Raw genomic sequence first — 23,067 nt, 5'->3', positions numbered from 1 at the left:
GGACAATTCAGGACGGTTGGGAACCTAAGCCTGATACACCGTACAACTTCATCTGATACATTCCCCATTATTGCCTGTAATGGAGTGCACCTGTACTTGTATACAATCTGACATACGGTAAACAAATTGGGGACTCAAATATTTTCCCTGTTTGAATTCTTTCTCAAAAGAATCCAGTCATGGTTGGCTTTAACTCACCTGATGAAGGAGTAGCGCTCTGAAAGCTCGTGCTACCAAATAAACCTGTTGGACTTTAACCTGGTGTTGTGAGACTACTTACTGTGCCTACCCCAGTCCAACGCTGGCAACTCCACATCATGGCTTGAACGATGTAAAGACCTGAGCAGTAAACTGAATCATGATAAGTCATTGTGATGTGAATTGTGTGAGTGGCAAGACTCTGAATTTAGTTAAGAACCGGACCTTGTGCACATTCATGTGCATTTATATCGAAAGGAATGTTTTGGGAGCATTTCTCGGTTTGTTTCTGGGAGGCCGAAACCTCCTTAGCTTCGCTGACAGGGGTGTTGACGATTTAAGGTCTCTAGACTGCCCTCAGAGATCACTTATATCGAACACCAGATGAAAAGCCAGTGCAGATGTAATTTATCGTCAGTGTTTCCTTCTAAAGAATAATTGTGGAGACTTGGTTCAATCAATATTATAGATTTTTGTTGTTAGATTTTGTAGTCTGCACCATAATGAGAGATAGGGGACAATGTCTGTTTCCTAATAGAAAATAAAGGATTTGTTTCCATGTCATTGTACATTTAAATTCAAGAGTAGAAAACGTTCAGGGAAAAATGCCTGTAGTTTGCATCATATTAACATAAAGGAGATGTTCCCGTAGTGGTACTCTGGAAGAATACAATTCCTTTCTTCTTTCCCTCCACAATTAAAGTAAGCAATTTTAATTCTTAAAATCAATAGCTGTACACTTGTGATACGAAGCAAATTGAGTTCTTGTTTCTTCAGCGGATAAGATTTAAACTACCTCCTCCTCAAGAGTCTGTATGTGAGCTGGATCACTTTGTCCCCATGTCACTAAATTCCTGATTCTTTGTGTAGAGATATCTCAACACAGTTCAGGGAGAAAATTTGAGGATCTCCTGGAGGCTGGTTTGATCTAAGATGTTCTTGAATGGAGGAGGCTGGTTTGATCTAAGATGTTCTTGAATGGAGGAGGCATCAGAGAAGATTCTCCAACTGGCTTTTGCACACAGAAATGGCCTAGCCAAGGTGGGCTGTGATAGCAACAGATCAATTTAAATCAGCTTTTGCAAGCAATCTTGGTCATAAAGTGACCTAGGTTCCCATAATCATAGAATCATAGAATCTCTACAGTGCAGAAGGAGGCCTTTCGGTCCATTGAGCCTGCACTATCCACAATCCCACGTATTTACCCTGCTAATCCCCCTGACACCAGGGTCAAATTATCATGGCCAATCAACCTAACCTGCACATCTTTGGACTGTGGTAGGAAACCGGAGCTCCAGGAGGACACGGGGAGAATGTGCAAACTCCACTCAGATAGTGACTGAAGACCGGAATTGAACCCAGGTCCCTGGCGCTGTGAGGCAGCAGTGCTGACCCCACTGTACCTTTCTGTTTTTAAAAAAAAGTAGTCTGTGATAGTCCACTTAAAACCAAATTGCTCATAGTTAGGGCCACTGAACTCCTAATCCAATTTAGTGTGATATAATCTTGAGTTTTGAGTCAAGATTATTAGTTTGACAATCAAGCAGATTCTTGCTTGTTGAAATAATTAATATTCAGTTGTATTAAATCCTGAATGTGAATGAGCTTCCATTTGAAGGGGGACAAATGACCCTTGTTCATTGAATAGAATTATTTGCTGAGCTCTGTGGAGTCTTGAATATCAGTTGCTTAGACTAATAGTGGAGCAACAATACTGAGCCCTTCCCTTGCAGTCATCCACTATTATTTTGTGATAGTGGAATCCTTCTGTGCAAGGCTAAATAACCAACCAATCCAAAAACAAATTTTCTCTTGATATTTCTTGAAACCAATAAATTATTTTAAAAAGCAACAGACATTTGGGAATTACCAGAAGGTAGTAATGTTAATCAAAGGGTTCTGAGAATGCCATAATCTATACTGATGGTTTGTAATAGCCATCTGAAGCCTGAAATGCAATTATTCTCTGATAATCACTTCCATGTGCTTGTTGTTTTTAATCATTTGTACTGGGAGAGTTGATAGATAATTTGTTTTCACACTTTTGTCAGTGATGGGCTTTGTATTCAAAATTGATGACCCAGGCACACAATGATGCACGATGGTGTCTACAATTGCAGGATTGACTGTTGCAATTTAATATTTATTGGGTTATAATCTAAAATTGGATACTCGCTGGAGTTTAGAAGGATGAGAGGGGATTTGATCGAGGTTTATAAAATTCTAAAAGGGATTGATAAAGTAAGTGTAGACCAAATGTTTCCTCTTATGGGGAAATCTGGAACAAGAGGTCACAGGTATAGGTTGAGAGGCGGTAGATTTAAAACTGAAATGAGGAGGAACTACTTCCCACAGAGAGTGGTGAATTTGTGGAACTCGCTGCCCCAGAGCGCGGTGGAGTCTGAATCGTTGAATGGTTTCAAGAAGGAGATAGATATATTTCTAATTTTAAGAAGGGATATGGGAACAGGTGGGGAGGTGGATTTGAGACCAGGGAGAGATCAGCCATGATCTGATTGAATGGCGGAGCAGGCTTGAAGGGCCTACTACTGCTTCTAATTCTTATGTTGCTCCTGGAAAATGGCTGTCGAAACAGCGCTAGGTAATAATACCTCTTGCCATTTTTGATATAAAAAGAGTGGACCTTTCTGCAGGACTCACAGAACAAACTATATTCATGAACTGGACAAAAAAAAAACACATCAGCAGCCCTTGTTTATAATGTACCTTTACTCCAGTAAATCATCCAAAGACTCTTCACATTAATGTTATCAGACAAATTTGACATGGAGCCACATAAGGAGATATTAAGACAAGTGCCCAAAAGTTTAGCTATAGAGTGTTATTGCTGAAAGAGGCGCAAATGTATAGGGAGGGAATTCCAGAGCTAAGGCTCGAGCCAGGTGAAGGCATGGACACCAATGGTGGAGGGATGAAAATCAGGAATGCACAAGATGTCAGAATTGGGAGAGCACAAAGACCTAGCAGGATCTGGATGAGGTTACAGAGAGAGTGAGTGGGCGAGGGCCATGGATGGATTTGAAAATAAGGATTGTGAATTAGAAAAATCAAGACATTGCTAGACTGGAAGCCAATGTAAGTCACCGATCATAGGACTTAGTACATTAATTGCACTTGTTACACACACACATTGGTCTGCTTGTCAAAGGCTTACATCTTGTTTATACTTATGTTTAGCTTGTGGATGTATTCCAGAATTTTTGCAAAACAAGAAACTCTAAAGACAAATCAGCACCTGTTGGCGTTAGACCAGTAAATTATATTGTGTCAAGCTCATTGAAGCCAAACACCTTTCTAATAAAAGCATATTTATAATCTGAGTTATTCATAGAAAAATAAAACAGCTTGTTTTAAACCTGTTGGAGCAGGAAAGTTAGCAGGAAATATATAGAAATGGCACAATCCTTCCAACCCCTTTCTTTTAAAAAAAGATATTCTGGCTGGAAATCCTGTCCTGGAGGCTAATGATCAAGTCTTTTGTGTTTTCCTCAGGGTGCTTTTGATTTCAGATGAATTTATGGCATATTTGTTTAAAATAAATGCTGGAATTGTGCTCCTTTCACAGATTGACAATGTCTAGAACTTTAAGGTTTTTGAAGACAACCCTATGTGCAGGATGATTGGGTGTAGGAGGTTTTTTTAACATTCCTTAAATAAAAATCACACACGCTAGGCATTTAAGTGGGTGGATAGGGAGCGGTGGCACAGTGGTTAGCACTGCTGCCTCACAGCACTAGGGAACCAGGTTCAATTCCAGCCTCAGGTCACTGTCTGTGTGGAGTCTGCACGTTCTCCCCGTGTCTGCGTGGGTTTTCTCCAGGTGCTCCGGTTTCCTCCCACAGTCCAAAGAAGAGCAGGTTAGGTTGATTGGCCACGCTAAATTGGCCGTAGTGTCAGGGGAATTAGCAGGGTAAATATGAGAGGTTACGGGGATAGGGCCTGGGTGCGATTGTGGTTGGTGTTGACTCGATGGCTGAATGGCCTCCTTCTGCACTGTAGAGATTCTATGTATGAAGAGAGAAATGCTGGAAATACTCATCAGGTCAGGTAGCATCTGCAAAGAGAGAAACAGGGTCAATGTTTCAGGTCATTAGTCTTTCACCTCAACTTGCAAACGTTAACGATGGACCAGTTCTGAACATTGTTAAGCGAAGGAAGCTTTATAGTTCAGTTACTTTTGAATATTAACTGAAAGTACCATCATCCCTTTTGTCGTTTAACCTCTCCTACCTCCCAGTTGAGCTCAGACCCATGTTTTTTTGTCCTTTGCCTCACCCCTTTCCCTGCCTCAGTGCTTGCTTACATCTGTAACTGTTCCAGTTCATTAGCCTGAAATGATAATTCCCTTTCTTTGTCCATAGTACTGCCAGTATTTCTGGCATTTCTTTGCTTTTATTTCCAATTTCCAGCATCCGCAGTATTTTGCTTTTATGGACACAATGGGTAATATTGATGAATAGTTTAGGTATGCAGCCTGCAGTTACACCTTCTTATTAATGCGTTTGTTTTAGTTATAGCATCCTCAAGGGTACTATTGGCAGGTGGCTACAGGTAAAAGCAGAGGGTTTTATTTCAGACTGCACTTGAAAAACCTTTGCTTCAGATAACTGCTGCTCCAGAAACCTTCCTATACCTTCATTGTAGATGGGCGAGTCAACACTGAGTATCTAGGTCTGTGGAAATTGAGGGGAGGATGAGCAGGTTATGCATAAAAACTGTTCGAGTGCATAAAGCAGCCCCATCTGGAAGACATCTAGCCGAAATGAAGTTGTACGAAACCATTCCATTGATATTAAAGCTAATTTTTATGGCTCTGACAAGTATGTAATTATGTTCAGTGGTGCTTTTCAGATTTTATCACAGTCAATAAACCGCAGTGGTAATTTCATTCCCATTTGACATATTTACATGGAAACATTTGATTGGAGGAATTAGTAAGCCTGAAAACCTTGATAGATATGTTTTAATGATCTGTGACCTGCATGGTCCCCTTATCTGTTTGTTGTTGCAATAGGGGAGAAGTCGTTCCTGTGTGACCTCTGCGGATTTGCCGGCGGGACACGCCATGCTCTCACCAAACACAGGCGACAGCACACAGGTCAGTCGACACCATTCACCTCTTTAGAGTCGAACAGACAAAGGATTGCAACCATGACCTGCCCTGAGAGAAGAGAGAAAAAAAAACAAGGCTTCTCTGCGCAGTCGGACTGATAATTACTTTGATGTGAAGTTATTGACATAATAAGTGATTTGTAGCAGTGGATATCCTGTGCTTGTGATTTATACGAAAAAAAAAAGTAGCTGATGGGAGAAGTAGGAGGATAATTAACGCCGGGAAAAGAAATGTTATTATCTTGACATTTGTTCTGTACAGATCCGTGACACAGGCGTGGGTAATTCTGTAATAAACCTAATGGACATATAAGCCTTTATGTACATAATTTTGATGACACAGACTGGTTTTAAGGGACTTTTTGTGTGCTGGTCAGATGACACTCTGCAGATGCACAACCAGATTGTAAAGGAACATGAGTAGGGTAATATAAAGCACACATTGGTGTATTGCTTGCTACATTTCCCTGCCTGACTCCAGTTCTAAAGATGGTATTACTGGAAGAAGTCATGTGACACCTACCTTCACATTTAGTGTCATTTTTCTCTCCCTATGTGTGATAGCTCCCCTTTTTTTCATGTCTCTCTCTCTTGCATACCAAGTGCAAATAAGGCTGTTGACAATCGACCTGTTCTCAAGCCTACACTTGTGCAGACTGGCAGGAAGGTGGATCTGGGCATACGCTTGGTTGCCCTGAGTTTGCCTCTCCAACCCCCATACCCCATCTCCCATTGGGGCAGCACAACTAAGATTAAAAACTCAACAGAATGTTGGGGCTTGAACCCTGTGCTCTTGCTGCATCAGTACATTGCCTTTCCTTTACTGTCCTAAGTCAGGCTGAACAGTTTCACTTTCCTATATAGTAGAGCAGTGCTGGTAAGGAACCCAGACGGTTAAACTTGAACCCAAAGTAGTTTCAATCTGCAAAGTAATAAATGTCAGGGTGAGAAACTTGTCGAAAGGGGCCAGAAAGGAACTTTCCACATGTTTTAGACCCCAAATTGAACTGGGATTTTACCTGATTTCTGGCCTCTTGTGGGGCGGTGAGTGTGTACATTGTGACACGCAAGATATCACAATTGTGTGCAACAGGCTGGATAGATCGGAGAGTCTTTTCCTGCCTGTCATTGTTAGTATGTTCACTTTATTAGAAAATGTAAATGAATGGCAAATATATGCCATCAACTGAACTGTGATGTCCTGGCTACCTGCTAAAGCATCCTGGTTTGATAATATCCTCAGGACCTCTTGATTCTTAATCTGCCTTGTATCTTTCTGCTGACTGATTTTTTTTACCCTGTATAAAACTCCAGTGATTGAAAGATGGAAGGTCCTGAAATGTGTTCATTTTCAGATGCTAAACATAACTGTAACCAGGACTGATAAAAGGTTAATCCAGTCGTGACCATTTAATTGAGAGCTGGTACTATATTATGGAGAAAGATGCAAAAATATGCAATCTGTGACTTTTAAAACTTCACGCCTTATAATACAAGTATCAAAAGATTTTTGAGATTGTGAACATGTACTTTATTTTAAGTATATATGATTGGCCTTCATATTTGGTCAGTAGGTTAATGCTTTGGAAATTAAATCTTTTGTAGCATGGTTTTCTAACCCTTACACTCTGATAATTATAGGAGTCTGTCAAGGATAAAAAATAATGAGCATTTCTTTTGTAGGTGAAAAGCCATTCAAATGTGACCAGTGCCACTTTGCTTCCACAACACAGTCCCATCTGACCCGACACAGGCGTGTCCACACAGGAGAGAAACCTTATATGTGTCCTTGGTGTGATTACAGGTAACAGTTCATTAAACACTAGTTGATGTGAAAAAGATTAAAGGTGATGAGAAAAGGTTTATTCAAATTAAAAATACATTGCCATTAAAGTACATAACCAGCGTCAGTAATTACACATTTAATTAGGAATTACATTTCTCAAATATTGCATTTTTAAGGGTGTTTGGCAACCCAGCTCATGTCTGTTTAATTTCATTATTTGTTTTCAGAAGATAGCTCGAGTTTTTTTTTTAATTGCATGTCAAAATCAGATGTTTAAACGTGGAAAGATAATGACAAGAATGTCTTTAGTTTTGCTGAGAAACAACGCTTGTTGTTGAAGCTTTTCATCTGGCACTCATCAGGACAATTTGCAAGAATACCAAATGTAAAGGAAACAACAATGTATACTTTATTAGACGAGAGTGTTGACTGGTTGGCAATGGACTCACATTGGTAGAGGTTCTGCCATGGAGAATACACTGGTTGACTGACCATTGACAGTTAACTGCCAAGCTTAGTTTAAATTCAAATCCAGGCAGTTTGACTCTGATTGGCCAAGGCATTGTCCTGGGGAATGAACCAGTGAATGGCTGTCGCCTGTGTTTTTTAGTTGAAACCGGCGCAATGCATGTACGTGCCTTTCTTATTCTTAAATTTAGGAGAGGATACACTTATATTTCAGAGATGATCCTGATCATGATAGAAGTGCAGTCCAGGCTGAGTTTGATATGTCGAGACCAAGCTGGTCAAATGGATAGTTTTAGTAAACAACTGCATTAAGTTGATGCTTGGGCAGGTTTTACTCAATTCTGCCAACGTCTGAATTAGTGAAATAGAGCAACACAATTTAAAAATAAGGGGGCTTCCATTTAAGACAGAGGCTGAGGATGTGAATCGTTGGAACTATTTTCCCCAGAGGGCGATGGAGGCAGGGTCAATGAGGCTTCTGCCCTGGGAATAAAAAAAGCAAAGAAAAGCTTGCATTTATATAACCGGTTTTTATGAGCAGAAGACCTTTCAAAGTACTTTATTCACAATGAAGTATTTTTGAAGTGTAATCACTGTTGTAATGTAGGAAGCACAGCAGCCAGTATGCACTTAGCAAGCTCCCACTAACAGCAATGTGATAAAGACCAGATAATCTGTTTTATGTGATATTGATTGGGGGATAATGGCTAGGAGACTGGAGATAATGCCCCCCTACCCGTTCTTCTTTGAAATGGTCTCATTGGGTCTTTTACATTCACCCAGCAGGCAGATAGGGCCTGAGTTTAACATCTCATCCAATAGACGGCACCTCTGGCAATGTTGTATCTCCTCCGGAGTGTTAGCCTTTATTTTTGTGCTCAAACACTTGAGAGGGATTTGAACTCAGAACCTTGTGATTCAGAGAGGTGGGCGGGTGCTACCAACTGAACCATGGCTGGCACGCCAACTCCAAAATAAAAGCAGAAAATATTGGAAATGCACAGCATCTGCAGAGGGGAAAGATAGATGAATGTGTTTTGTGTGTATGCCCTCCATCTGAACTGGAAATTGGAGGATAAGCAAACCGTTAATGGGACTCAGCCACACAAAAGGCATAAGGAAGAGAACAGCATGTAGGCATCGAGAATCAGGAATGGTGACAGCTGTCACAGAGCATCTATTGGATTGAGTGCTCAGGAAGCAAACTTCTTAAAAAGCCTGGAAGGGGTGAAACCGATGGATGATGTATAAGGAGCACCTCGGCGAGGCAAAGAGCACCTCAGCAAGGCATCGCAGAGGCATTAAAAGGACAAAATAGCGGAGTGAAAGATGAAAGGGCAAGAAAATGGAGTGGTGAGGGGAGGCAATAAAAGCGTAATTGGAGGGAACGTGAAATCTTGTTGAAAACCACAGCAGATCCATCTGGGCGTGGAAAGAAATGCCTGTAATCTGGATAAAAAACAGAAAATGCTGGAAAAGCTCAGCTGGTCAAGCCGTGTCTATGGAGAGAGGAGCAGAGTTAACGGTTCAGGTCAATGACCTTTCACCAGAACTAGGGTGAGCTAGAGTTGTAATAGGTTTTGATCAAGTGGAAAGGAGGGAGGGTGGGCAATGGGGCAAAAGGGTGACAGGGTGAAGAGCAGGAGAGAGTAAATGAATCATGAGTCACCTGGTTGCAGCTCCCTACACCCCCGCCCAAAGACTGTTCTGATAAATGTCATACATCTCCTGCCTCCCCTCCTCCCTCAACCTCCCCCCACTCCTCCCGCATCCAATTGCAGACAGGTTTGCTGTGTTTGCTCTGTCGGAAAATTGCGGGTACAATTTTGTCTTTTAAAAAGCGTTTCGACAGTTACATGGGTATGATGGGTATAGAGGGATATGGGCCAAATGCGGGCAATTGGGATTAGCTTAGGGCTTTAAAAAAAAAAGGGTGGCATGGACAAGTTGGGCCGAAAGACCTGTATTCATGCTGTAAACTTCTATGACTCTAATGTGTGCTTCTTAATAAATATAGGAGAAGGCAAAGGCCCAAAGTGGATCAACCTGATGTTGAGACCCTGTAACTGTTAAATTCCCCGGGAAAAGTACAGGACTTATCCCTGAAGCTTTCATTGAGTTTGGGTAAAGGAGCTTAGAATGTCAAAAACAGATGTGGGAGTGGAAATGGGAGAGGGATTTGAAAGGGTGAGCCACACACCAAGATCAGGATCAGACTTACTGAACCCATTCTGTCTATAAATTTACCACCTAATACACATTTGATCTTTCCAAAGCAGAGGCTCCGTAAAGAAAGAAGTGCAGTTTTGTAGCACCTTTCCTGACCGTAACACTTCCCCAAAGGATTCACAGCCAATTAAGTTTTTTTTTAAAGAGTGGAGTTGCTGTTGTAATGTAGGAAATGCAGCTGCCAATCTGTGCATGGCAAGCTCCCACAAATAACAACGTGATAATGAGCAGATCATCTGTTTTAGTGATGTTGATTGGCTATGATAAATCGCACCTTAGTGTCAGGGGGATTAGGAGGGTGTAAATATGTGCGATTCTGGGGATGGGACCTGAGTGGGATTGCTGTCGGTGCAGGCTCGATGGGCCGAATAACCTCCTTCTGCAGTGTGATTCTATGATTGATTGAGAGATATGAATTTCCTCCAGCTTCTTTGGAATAATGCCATGGGATCCTTACCTTCCCAGGGGCCTCAGTTCGACATCCTATCTAAAACATGTCACCTCTAAAAGTGCAGAATTCACTCAGCCGCAGTGCAGTGTGCTTTTGTGTTCAGGTTTCTGAATGACCTCAGGAGGCTATAGAACCACCGTGGACAATAAATGTAGTACAGTGGACAGCATAAGTTGCCAACTTTCTGCTACTCTTCCCTGGCACTTTCCACTGCAACCATAACACATATGACAGATTTAGTTTTGTCTCTTCCCATACCATTGACCAGCACCTCATACACTCCATTCCATTTGGGACAGCAACTTTGAGGCATTTCCTCTTAAGGCCTTGCCACTTCCTGTCTCTCTAACCTCCTCCAGCCATAAAACCCTCCAAGAACTTTGTATTCTTCCAGCCCCGGCCTCTTGCATATCTGACATCCCCTTTGCCACACATTGGTGGTGTTAATCTCTTTAATTCCCTACCTAAACCACTCCAACCATTCCCCCTCCTTTAAGATCCTCCTTCAAACCAAGCTTTGCATCATCCCATCTTCAATATCCTGTTCTTTAGCTTGGTGTCAGTTTTACTTGGTTACATTGAACTTAGAGAATACTGAGAGGCCCAGATAGAGTGGGCGTGGAGAGGATGTTTCCACTAGTGGGAGAGACTAGAACTCGAGGGCACAACCTCAGAGTGAAGGGACGCTCCTTGAAAACTGAGATGAGGAGGAATTTCTTCAGCCAGTGGATGGTGAATCTGTGGAACTCATTGCCACAGAGTGCTGTGGAGGCCAGGTCATTGAGTGTCTTTAAGACAGAGATAGATAGGTTCTTGATCAATAAGGGGATCAAGAGTTACGGGGAGAAGGCTGGAGAATGGGGCTGAGAATCATATCAGCCATGATTGAATGGCGGAGCAGACTCGATGGGCCGAATGGCCTAATTCTGCTCCTGTATCTTGTGGTCGTATATCCCCACAAAGCATGGTGGAACTGTTGAACATGTTAAAGGCACTATGTAAATACAGATTGTTTTAGTGCATTATCGCAATGTTGAGATGGTCTTCACATAATTGTCACCGCTTTCCAGCTTTGCAGAAATCTACTGGGCTTTAAGTCTTGTAAGTGCAGGGATAGGAATTGGCATTCCTGACTCGCCTGTTAGCTGCTGTTCCAACGTCTCACTTTCCCCTCCAGTTTCTTGTTCTCCCCAAGGATCAGCACACACGATGTTAGGTTGCCTTTTTCTCTTTTCAGACATTGACTTTGTATTTCCAGGGCTTTCCATTTTCAGTCCACCTTGTACTTGTTGAGAACAACTAAACCTCTAAAGGCAGTCAGAGAATTTTGTAAACCTACATTGCATTTGGTGATGCAAAAACGGGGTAGACGCAGGGAACAAAAGCTGCGCACTTGCTGTAGCCCCTTTAAGATGCACGCATGTACAGCCATGTGGCAATCTTAAAGGGACAGTGCATACCAAAAGGAAAACAGAGGAATTATTGGTGGGTAGGCAAAGTAGAACCAGGTCAGTGCCTTTAAAAATAAAGGTTGTTTAAAAAATTAAAATTTAGTGATTAAAAAAGTCTATAGAACATAATGCAAGGAAAATGTAATCAAATATAAGTTTCCTAAAAATTGAGGGAAAATCATGGAAATGTTTAAAGAGGCATTCTTGCACTATTGCAGTTGTAAGTATTTTCACGTTTGGATTCTAATGAACTTAATCTGGATTTGGTTATTTGCTTCTGAAATTACAGAATACAGTGAGCATACAAGCATTAGCTTTCAGCATTTGTTCGCTATAGCAAATTATATTCTGTCTGTGAATGCTTGGTTCAGTCGCATACACTGTAGGTTTGGTTAACAGCTTCAGACTGAAAACCCCAGTAATTAAAGTGTGTCTGTGTGTGACCATGTGAATGCTGCAAATTGAATGTAAAATGAGAAAAGTTATTGCACATTTCAGAAGGATCTTGTTACGTGCTTTCCGGAGCTCAGTCTTTACACCACGGACCTGTGTTCTTGGATTGGATAGTCTTGGGGGAGAGGTTTTATTTCCATTATAGACATCCTGCATCTATTCGTAAAGTGGTCTTTCTGCACGATATCTTATAAAGGCTAATGGGCATTCATCGTGTGTAATATTTACTTATGTTTCATTGTTTATCACCTCTCTAACCAGTGGTTCATATTTGATGCATCATTCTGTATCCAACACCACAAGGTACTGCAGTGGTTTAAAGAGAAAACCCACCACCACCACCACAGTGTCAAAATAGCAGACAGTAAATGCCGCCTTGACAGTGCTGCCAGGTTCCAAGAACAATTTTTTTGTAAACCACTGTGTTAAGACGCATTTCTCTACTTGGAGTTTTGGCAGTGTTGATATTAGGGCCAACAATCTTCAAGTCAATCTGCACTTTTGTTTGTCATTTATTGTACATAGAATGCTTGCACCAATATTTAATATTCCTACTTGTCTTTGACTGAACCTGAGGTCGAGAGGTTAAAACTCAGGGTGGGAGTCTGAAGGGGCACTATTCACTTGAAGCTCCAACAGCGTTGTACGACTATGCACAAATGGCCATTAAACGGTGCTGCTTGCATCGTGTTTAGCTCAGGATTTAAAAATACATATTTTTTGAGTTGACATGAAATATTAATATCTTGGATTTTAAAGATCCACATGAATAAAATGTAAATTTAAGTAATGTAAATTATAAATGAATTGCTTTTTGAAAATATTAATTATATGAAGAGAGTTTTAATGTGGGCCAAGAAAGTGTTCTTCCTGAAGTGAATATTAAAAACAGGGTATTGTGCCAGGAGTGATGCAATGCTGGGTTTGTTTTGCAAGTGAGGAAGACCCATAATTTATTCACGACACAGGGCAAGTTAATTATTAGATCTTTATCAGGAGTGAAAGACTCCCAGTATGGCACTGTTATCCGTCTCCGATATTCTGTTTGTTCCTTGGACCTTAATAGTTTCTTTTCTTGAGCAAAAGACAAGTTGTGAATTCATTTATTTTAAGTTTTGATAAGTGCCGGATATCCTAGTTAGACCGATGGGTCTGCTTTTTCTAAGAGTTTGTAATTCTGCAGCTAATGCTACTGTATTGTTTGTGGCAAATATAGCTATGGTAATTAGTTGATTTGTGCACAAGTGTACAAAGTAATTGACTGGTGTCAAAGAAGTACAACAGTGCTAATGGTAACATCCATGAATTGGGGGAAGCAGTTACCAGCATCTGACTATCTAACATAAAAGCAAAATACTGCAGATGCTGGAAATCTGAAATAAAAACAGAAAATGCTGGATAAACCCAGCAGCCCTGGTAGCATCTGTGGAGAAATAGCATAAGAGTTAACGCTTCGAGTTCGTATGACTCTTCCTCGGAGCGGAAGAGAGATAGAAATGTGATTAATTATATAGCTGGAGAAGGGTTTGGAGGAGGTGGAGCAGGACCTTTTTTAGTCCTTAATACCACCATTAGCATTCGCTTTGTCTTTGCCAATCTCTCCTTAGCTCTGACCTGTCCCTGACCTTGTATTTTGCTCCATCTCCTCCAACAACCCCATTCCAACAATATAATCAATCACATTTCTACCCTTCTTTAGCTCTGAGAAAGAGTCATACGGACTGGAAACATTAACTCTGTTTCTCTCTCCACAGATGCTGCCAAACCTGCTGAGTTTTCCCAGCATTTTATGTTTTTATTTCTGAGTATCCAATGCATGTTTCAGAAAGAAAGATCTCATTGCTCAGTTGTGCAAATGGGTTGGATTATTTAAAATACGGTATATTCTTTCCTCTGGAGAGTTTGATTTCATGATGTGGAGATGCCGGCATTGGACTGGGGTAAACACAGTAAGAAGTCTAACAACACCAGGTTAAAGTCCAACAGGTTTATTTGGTAGCAAAAGTCACGAGCTTTCGGAACAGGCTGTTCCTTCGTCAGGTGGGTGGGAGTTCTGATCACAAATAGGGCACAAAGACACAAACTCAATTTACATGAATAATGATTGGAATGTGAGTCTTTACAGCTAATCAAGTCTTAAAGGTACAGACAATGCGAGTGGAGAGAGCATTAAGCACAGGTTAAAGAGATGTGTATTGTCTCCAGACAGGACAGCTAGTGAGATTTTGCATATCCAGGCAAGTTGTGGGGGTTACAGATAGTGTGACATGAACCCAGTATCCCGGTTGAGGGCGTCCTCATGTGTGCGGAACCTGGCTATCAGTCTCTGCTCAGTGACTCTGCGCTGTCGTGTGTCGTGAAGGTCGCCTTGGAGAACGCTTACCCGGAGATCAGAGGCTGAATGCCCGTGACCGCTGAAGTGCTCCCCAACAGGAAGAGAACAGTCTTGCCTGGTGATTGTCGAGCGGTGTTCATTCATCCGTTGTCGTAGCGTCTGCATGGTTTTCCCAATGTACCATGCCTCGGGACATCCTTTCCTGCAGCGTAACAAGTAGACAACGTTGGCCGAGTTGCAAGAGTATGTACCGTGTACCTGGTGGATGGTGTTCTCGCGTGAGATGATGGCATCTGTGTCGATGATCCGACACGTCTTGCAGAGGTTGCTGTGGCAGGGTTGTGTGGTGTCGTGGTCACTGTTCTCCTGAAGGCTGGGTGTTTGCTGCGGACAATGGTCTGTTTGAGGTTGTGCAGTTGTTTGAAGGCAAGATGTGGGGATGGCCTTGGCGAGATGTTCATCTTCATCGATGACATGTTGAAGGCTCCAGAGAAGAAGTCGTAGCTTCTCTGCTCCGGGGAAGTACTGGACGACGAAGGGTACTCTGTCCGCCATACAACCCTGCCACAGCAACCTCTGCAAGACGTGCCGGATCATCGTCACGGATGCCATCATCTCACGCGAGAACACCATCCACCAGGTACACGGTACATACTCTTGCAACTCGGCCAACGTTGTCTACCTGTTACGCTGCAGGAAAGGATGTCCCGAGGCATGGTACATTGGGGAAACCATGCAGACGCTACGACAACGGATGAATGAACACTGCTCGACAATCACCAGGCAAGACTGTTCTCTTCCTGTTGGGGAGCACATCAGCGGTCACGGGCATTCAGCCTCTGATCTCCGGGTAAGCGTTCTCCAAGGCGGCCTTCACGACACACGACAGCGCAGAGTCGCTGAGCAGCGACTGATAACCAGGTTCCGCACACATGAGGATGGCCTCAACTGAGATATTGGGTTCATGTCACACTAACTGTAACCCCCACAACTTGCCTGGATGTGCAAAATCTCACTAGTTGTCCTGTCTGGAGACAATACACATCTCTTTAACCTGTGCTTAATGCTCCCTCCACTCAAATTGTCTGTACCTTTAAGACTTGATTAGCTGTAAAGACTCACATTCCAATCATTATTCATGTAAATTGAGTTTGTGTCTTTGTGCCCTGTTAGTGATCAGAACTCCCACTTGACGAAGGAACAGCCTGTTCCGAAAGCTAGTGGCTTTTGCTACCAAATAAACCTGTTGGACTTTAACCTGGTGTTGTTTGGCTTCTTACTGAGTTTGATTTCAGCAGTGATTATCACTAGGATGCAGGGGACTTAACGATTCTCCATTTTATTGTGTGATTTGTTTCATTCCGGAGACTCAAATTGAGATATGACCACATGTTTTCATTGCTCGGTATTTATCAAGAAACCTGTTCTATAATGGAAAACATGATGTGGAGATGTCGGGGTTGGACTGGGGTGGGCACATTAAGAAGTCTCACAACACCAGGTTAAAGTCCAACAGGTTTATTTGGAATCATGAGCTTTTGGAGTGCTGCTCCTTCATCAGGTGAGTGGAACGGTAGATTTCACAAACACGGCATATATAGACAAAGGCAAGATAATGTTTGGAATGTGAGTCTTTACAGGTAATCAAGTCTTTACAGGTACAGACAGTATGAGTGGAGAGAGGGATAATCACAGGTTAAAGAGGTGTGAATTCTCTCAAGCCAGGACAGTTAGTGAGATTTTGCAAACCCAGGCCAAATGGTGGAGGTTACACGTAGTGTGACATGAACCCAAGATCCCAATTGAGGCCATCCTCATGCATGTGGAACTTGGCTATCGTTTTCTGCTCGGCGGTTCTGCGTTGTCGTGTGTCCTGAAGGGCGCCTTGGAGAACGCTTACCCGAAGATCAGAAGCTGAATGCACTTGACTGATATAGTTTCCCCGACTGGAAGGGAACACTCCAGCCTGGCAAGTCTTTACCTGAAAAGACTCGTATTCCAACCATTATCTTGCAATTGTGTCTTTGTCTATATATGCTGTGTTTGTGAAACCTACCGCTTCACTCACCTGATGAAGGGGCAGCGCTCCGAAAGCTCGTGATTCCAAATAAACCTGTTGGACTTTAACCTGGTGTTGTGAGACTTCTTGATATAAAGAAACTTGCTTATTGGGAGTGAGCCAAGTAGGCCATTTATAATATGGGAGTGTTATGAACTCCATTTTAAAACAAACCTATCTGTTTGGTACCAGGAGACATTTTTAAGGAGCTTCATTTGGTTCCGTATCCTCTACCATACACTATTCCAGCCCATTAAATTTACATTTCACCACGTGCTGTTTGTTGTTACTGTGGGACGATGGGGCAGCTGAACAGAGATTCCAATTTCAGGTGGGTCCTGGCTTTGAATCAGCAAATTTCCTATAGATTCAGAGATGAAAGATTGGCTATCTGAAATCCACTGTGTCACTGACTGAACTCTCAGAGCTCGAGCTGAACTTTACGCTGCAGCTGCTTTGATAAGTAACCAGATTCTGAACCTGGAGCTGAATGCCTTCTGTATTAGCTTCAACCTGCACCATATCAAACCACAATTCCCCTTCTAATAGATCTGTGTTTTTCCCTGGTCTCTGCAGGTCCATCCGTTCTGCCTTCTGCTGTGTATTAGCTGTTTCTCTCCACACACACACCCCCCCCCCCCCCCCCCCCCACAATGTTAATTTGGGAAGTACAGTGTCATCAAAGGAAATCAAAACAATTTAAATAACCCCTCCGGGTTTAAGCTCTGCTAAGTGCCCCTCTCAGTGACTAAAGGCTACAACTCTCTCCTGCCTTTTATCAAAGCATGACGTGGCCTCCTGCCAGATGCGTCTTGGATTCTTGGCAAGGACTACAGAAGACCATCTGGAAGAATGTAAAAAGTAGTGGGAGTGAGCCCAGGAACCCTTAGATAGGTGCAATGTACCCAGGAGTCTCAGCAAAACTAGTAAGAGTCAACAAGTTTTGTATCAACCTCATCAGCACTGCCAAAACAGAGCAATTCTTTTGATGCTGGTATTATGATATGATTGCTAGCTCGTCAGTATGATCAGTACTGACTACGCTCCACCCCTTCAGGATTACATCCCCTGATTAGCAGGAAGTAATGGTCAAGTGTTGAATATTCTGAGCAAATACTGCTCATGATCATCTGAATCACCAACAATCAATAAATACACGGCCTATTCTTCAATAAGGCTGAATGTGACTTTGAACAGAAGCTTCCTCACTCAACTGAGGCACACTTCAGGTGTTCCATGTTTATGTGGCTGAGACTTTGAACACATCAGCCCCAATGAGCAGAGTCTAAATATTGAACTTCTTTTGAAACCCTCATTGAAGTTGGCCACCTCAGCATTTTGGTGTGATTGGCTCTCTCTGTATTGTGATCAGGCAACGCAAGAAAGGGATTTTGGCAAAGAAGACAACAATCACTGTTTTACTCTGGTCTACTAAGTCAGTGGAAAACTACAAGTTTCACAACTGTCAGCTATGTTATCATCTGCCAAATTTACTTAGTAATTGCCGCACAGTGGGCGTAATCTTCTGTTCTCGGTGGGCGTCTCGCTTGCTGCCTGAAGTTAACCCTGAGAAGGAAGGCCTCTTGTATTTTCTGCCTATCAGGCAGTTGGGAGGACAGCGTTGGGCCTTCCTCCAGACTGGGAATTCTGGAAGATAACTTTCTGCCCCACTCTTACTCTTAGCAGTACCACCGAGAAGGTCATGGCTGCTGCCAAAGCAGCATTCCCTTGAGTCTCACGGTTTGACCAGTCATACCAGTTGCATGTTGGCAGACCCAACTGGAGCTGGGAAGACTACTGGAGATGGGAAGATGCCCTTGAATGGTCTTAAATTGTCCACTTAAGGGCCGCAAATACCTGTAGAGCAGGAAAGTCGACCATGAGCCTTACCTCCAAGAACTTACTCCTAGTGGATGTGGGAAGGTGTCGGTTATCAGTCCTAAGGCCACCCAGCCAAATTCTCAGGCCCACCCACCTCCTTCCTTGCCTCCTGTGTGGGCAGAAGATTCTGACCAGTGGCTGGGTTTATGGAAATAATGACCCTCACATCTATTAGAGTGGGTTTGTGGGTGGGAGGGAGGAGTTTTGTTTGAGAAAATAGGGTTCTCTGGGTGCTGTTCATACATCACAATCTGCATCTATTTTCCCAAGCAAGTTCCCCTGATTGATTGGCAGGCTTTTCTCACTGTCAGGAAGGCAATGGCCTGGAGGAGGCTGCAGACTAGGAGCTGATAAGAAACCTGTGTTAGTGGCACCATGGTGGTGGCAGGGTTGGGGGTGATCTTCAGTCTGGTGAAGATTGGGGTGTAAGCTGTGGCCAGGAAAGGAGCTGGATCAGGAGGAAGCTGTACTGCTTTCCTTGGCCCACAAGCCGTGCTATGAAGACACTTGAATCTTTCGCAAAGTAATTCTCACCTCCCTTTAGCTGCCGGATTTCCGAGGCCTGGGAAACCAGGCTGACCATGATAAAACCTGAAAGGTCTGGTAAATCTGAGACATGCAGCTTTATTATAATATTTAAATAATGCTGCTTACATCCTGTCTCCATGGAAACTGGAAGTGGATGGAGTTGAAATTTTAATATCTCACCTTCCATCAGTTTTTGGGGGTTAAAATCTCTCTCTGTGTTGGCACAGAATATTCTGGAAGTGAGGTTTCTTCCCACCATGTTGACTGAAGAGGATCTTCAGACTTGTGAACTTGTCATCTTCTATCAGTGATTGAGAAAGGTCAAAGATTCAGCGAGTTAGCTCGAATCCAGTTTGGCTGAAGACGTAATCCAATCCACTTGACTGTTGCAGCAGATGACAATAGGTGTGGGTGAGTAAGGGGTTTCCACTGTTTCTCAGGCTCATTAACTACAATTTGCTTGATGTTCCTTGATCAGAACCACACTAAAACTGTTAAAGATACTCTTTGGCATCTTTCATGATCAGATCACGTTTTCTGCATTTGGGCTATAATGGGGCATAATTTCTCCGAGCAGGAGCCTAACCATTTTTGAGTACTGTCACCTTTGGTTGAGTGTGGTACATTTCACACTATCACCATTCCTTTTGGTCAGTGTGGAGCAGTAAGGCTGCTTTTTAGGAACCCAGCGCATGAGATCTGAGGTCAAAGCCTCTGGTCTCCAATAAAGTCAAGCGATAAATGAACCGCTTCAGTGTGCAAACAATACAGGCAGCTGTGTTACCCTCTGGCCTCAAGATCAGTTGGCTTGTTTTTAAGCAGGCAACAGTACACTCTGAATATCTGAGAATAAAGGAGCGTTTGTATTTTTATAGAGCCTTATAGGGGGCTGGTTAACTCAGATGGCTAGGCGGCTAGTGTGGGGTTTAGATTAGTGCCAAGAGTGTGGCATTTAATCCTGTTCTGACTGAGGTAGACTTGGAGCCTGCCTTGCCCTATCTACAATGAAAAAAAAATCACAAACAAAAACAGAGAATGCTGGAAAATCTCAGCAGGTCTGACAGCATCTGAGGGGAGAGAATAGAGCCAACGTCTCGAGTCTAGATGACCCTTCGTCAGAGCTGACGAAGGGTCAGATGAAGGGTCATCCAGACTCAAAACATTGGCTCTATTCTCCCCCCACAGATGCTGTCAGACCTGCTGAGATTTTCCAGCATTTTCTGTTTTTGTTTCAGATTCCAGCATCCGCAGTATTTTGCTTTTATAAAAAAAATGGAATATAGCCATGGTTTGGAAAATAATTATTCATCAAATAATGGTTTGTGATGTAGATCGACACCAACACCGCGGGTTCAATTCCTGTACCGGCTATTCATGAAGGCCCAGCCTTCTCAACCTTGCCCCTCGCCTGAGGTGTGGTGATCCTCAGGTTAAATCACCACCAGTCAGCTCTCTCTCAAAAGAGGAGAGCAGCCTATGGTCCTCTGGGATTGTGGTGACAATGTCAAGTCTCTCAGTAAGATGCCAGTACAGCTCAGCATAGGGAGGAGCAGGGCAACCTTGGACAGCCGCATCCTGATCTCCATATTTAACTGTGTATGTGCAGATGTGGGAAGTTGCTGTCCGATTTACTTGCTGATGGTTTCACCATTATTTCTACCTCAAAACTCTGGGCTCACTATTTCCCTGCATGTTCCCTGTGATTCTCAGAATGTGATATAAAATGAAGTGATTTTGGAGACAGCTTAATGTTGAACACTGTCAGTGTCAATCCATTCTCCATGTCCCTCCAGGAGGCACCTGGTATTTCAATTATAAGGTTAGATTCTTCTGATCTGCACGCCTTCTCATTAACCACCTGACTGATGACAGCTTATTGACCTCAAAGGAACTTTGCACAAATCTTAGAATAAAAGGAAGTTTCTTGTCTCCTTTCCATACCCAAATCCCAATCCGTTAATGAACAAGACCACTTACAGTTTTAAGCATTATAAACACATGCTGGCTTTGTATCCGAAACAAGGTTCTGTTCATACTGCAGTATTCCATATTTTCTCCCTGAAGCAATACCTTAGGCAAATGGGATCTTTTATCCCATTTCATGAATGAGGTTTTTATAAATCTAAGACACATCACTTCCCCCCCACACTTCCTTGGGAAATATAAGTTAAAGTTTAATTATTAGTGTCACAAGTAGGCTCACATTAACACTGCAATGAAGTTACTATGAAAATCTCCTAGTTGCCACACTGCGGCGCCTGTTCGGGTTCACTGAGGGAGAATTTAGCATGGCTAATGCACCTAACCAGCATGTCTTTCGGACTGTGGGAGGAAACCGGCGGAAACCCACGCAGACAATGTGCAGAGTCTGCACCGAGAGTGACCCAACTGGGAATTGAACCTGGGTCCCTGGCGTTGAGGCAGCAGTGCTAATCACTGTGCCACTGTGCCGCCCACACTTAGAGTCCATGAGTACTCTATCTTAGAGCTGCTATGTTCACATAGACTGTTCCTGCAGTGGCACTAGATTCAGCAGAAAATCTGGTGAACCCTGGAATTAGTAATTAAGCACGTGTGCCTGATACAGCGTGACAACTAATCTGTTTGCAGACCTCTTAATTTACTCCTGAGGGCGGTATTTGCACTTTTTCTATCTATAGTCAAAAATTATTCCATTTTTTAATCTACCTCCACCAAATTCAGATCATTGATTCAATTATTTTGATGCCAGGAAGGCTTTGATTTATCAAGTGGACTAACTAAATTACTTTCACAAGTCTCATTACTTGCTAGTGTCAAATGGAAAATGTTTCTCTGTCCAACTATTGCAAAATAAATATCAGTAAAATAGCAGGTTGAACACAATTTTTTTTGTGCCAAAGTGTTGTGAAAGTTTTTGGAGGTCCTTTCATGCCCAGAATAAGCTTACTATTTCTCATCATTCAGAGAATCCCTCCAGTGAAGAAGGAGACCATTCGGCCCATCGAGCCTGCACCGACAACAATCCCACCCAGGCCCTATCCCCGTAGTTCCACTTATTTACCCCGCTAATACTAAGGGACAATTTTAGCATGGCCAATCAACTTAACCCGCACATCTTTGGAGGAAACCGGAGCACCGGGGGGAAACGCACGGGGAGAATATGCAAACTCCACACAGTCACCCAAGACCGGAATTGAACCCGGGTCCCTGGCGCTGTGAGGCTGCAGTGCTAACCACTGTGCCACCGTGGTGCCCACTAACAAGCTTATGACTTGATTGTGGCTTTTTAATGGCGTGAGGGTAGAGAAGTACTTTCTTCATTCCCAAAGCTTCTGCATGAAGTCGGGTGATGTGGAGATGCCGGCGTTGAACTGGGGTAAACACAGTAAGAGTTTTAACAACACCAGGTTAAAGTCCAACAGGTTTATTTGGTAGCAAATACCATTAGCTTTCGGAGTGCTGCTCCTTTGTCAGATGGAGTGGAAATGTGCTCTCAAACAGTGCACAGAGACACAAAATCAAGTTACAGAATACTGATTAGAATGCGAATCCCTACAGCCAGCCAGGTCTTAAAGATACAGACAATGTGGGTGGAGGGAGCATTAAGCACAGGTTAAAGAGATGTGTATTGTCTCCAGACAGGACAGCCTGCAAGTCCAGGAGGCAAGCTGTGGGGGTTACTGATAATGTGACATAAATCCAACATCCCGGTTTAGGCTGTCCTCATGTGTGTGGAACTTGGCTATCAGTTTCTGCTCAGCGACTCCGCGCTGTCGTGTGTCGTGAAGGCCACCTTGGACTTTAACCTAGTGTTGTTAAAACTCTTGCTGTGAAGTAGGGTGCCCATTGGTTTGGGGGATTAAAGTGCCGGCTGCAATTTATAATCCATAGGACTTTACCAAAGCAAAATACTGCGGGTGCTGGAAATCGACAATTTAAATGGAAAATGCTGCAAGTCCCAGTAGATCAGGCAGTTTCTGTGCAGGGAGAAATAGAGCTAACCCTTCAGGTCACTGACCTTTCTTCAGGACTAGAAAACGTTAGAGATGTAACAGGGTTTATACAAATGCAGAGCCAGGAATAGGAAGGGGTGGGTGGGAGGTGTTGGGAGAG

The 23,067-nt window shown here is 43.0% G+C and overlaps 1 protein-coding gene across 2 annotated transcripts in view; it reads left to right on the top strand.

The window, feature by feature from the left end:
* znf407 (zinc finger protein 407) overlaps window positions 1-23,067 on the top strand; it is a 470,846-nt gene that overhangs the window by 302,665 nt on the left and 145,114 nt on the right. For both annotated transcript variants that reach the window (XM_078216863.1, XM_078216862.1), the window contains 2 exons: window positions 5,234-5,317; window positions 7,015-7,135. In XM_078216863.1, coding sequence (XP_078072989.1) covers window positions 5,234-5,317; window positions 7,015-7,135 — 205 coding nt within the window. The remainder of the gene's footprint in view (window positions 1-5,233; window positions 5,318-7,014; window positions 7,136-23,067) is intronic.

This window comes from Mustelus asterias, chromosome 7 (assembly GCF_964213995.1).
Source record: "Mustelus asterias chromosome 7, sMusAst1.hap1.1, whole genome shotgun sequence".
NCBI classification, from domain to species: domain Eukaryota; kingdom Metazoa; phylum Chordata; class Chondrichthyes; order Carcharhiniformes; family Triakidae; genus Mustelus; species Mustelus asterias.
This window is presented reverse-complemented; position numbering and strand designations above follow the sequence as displayed.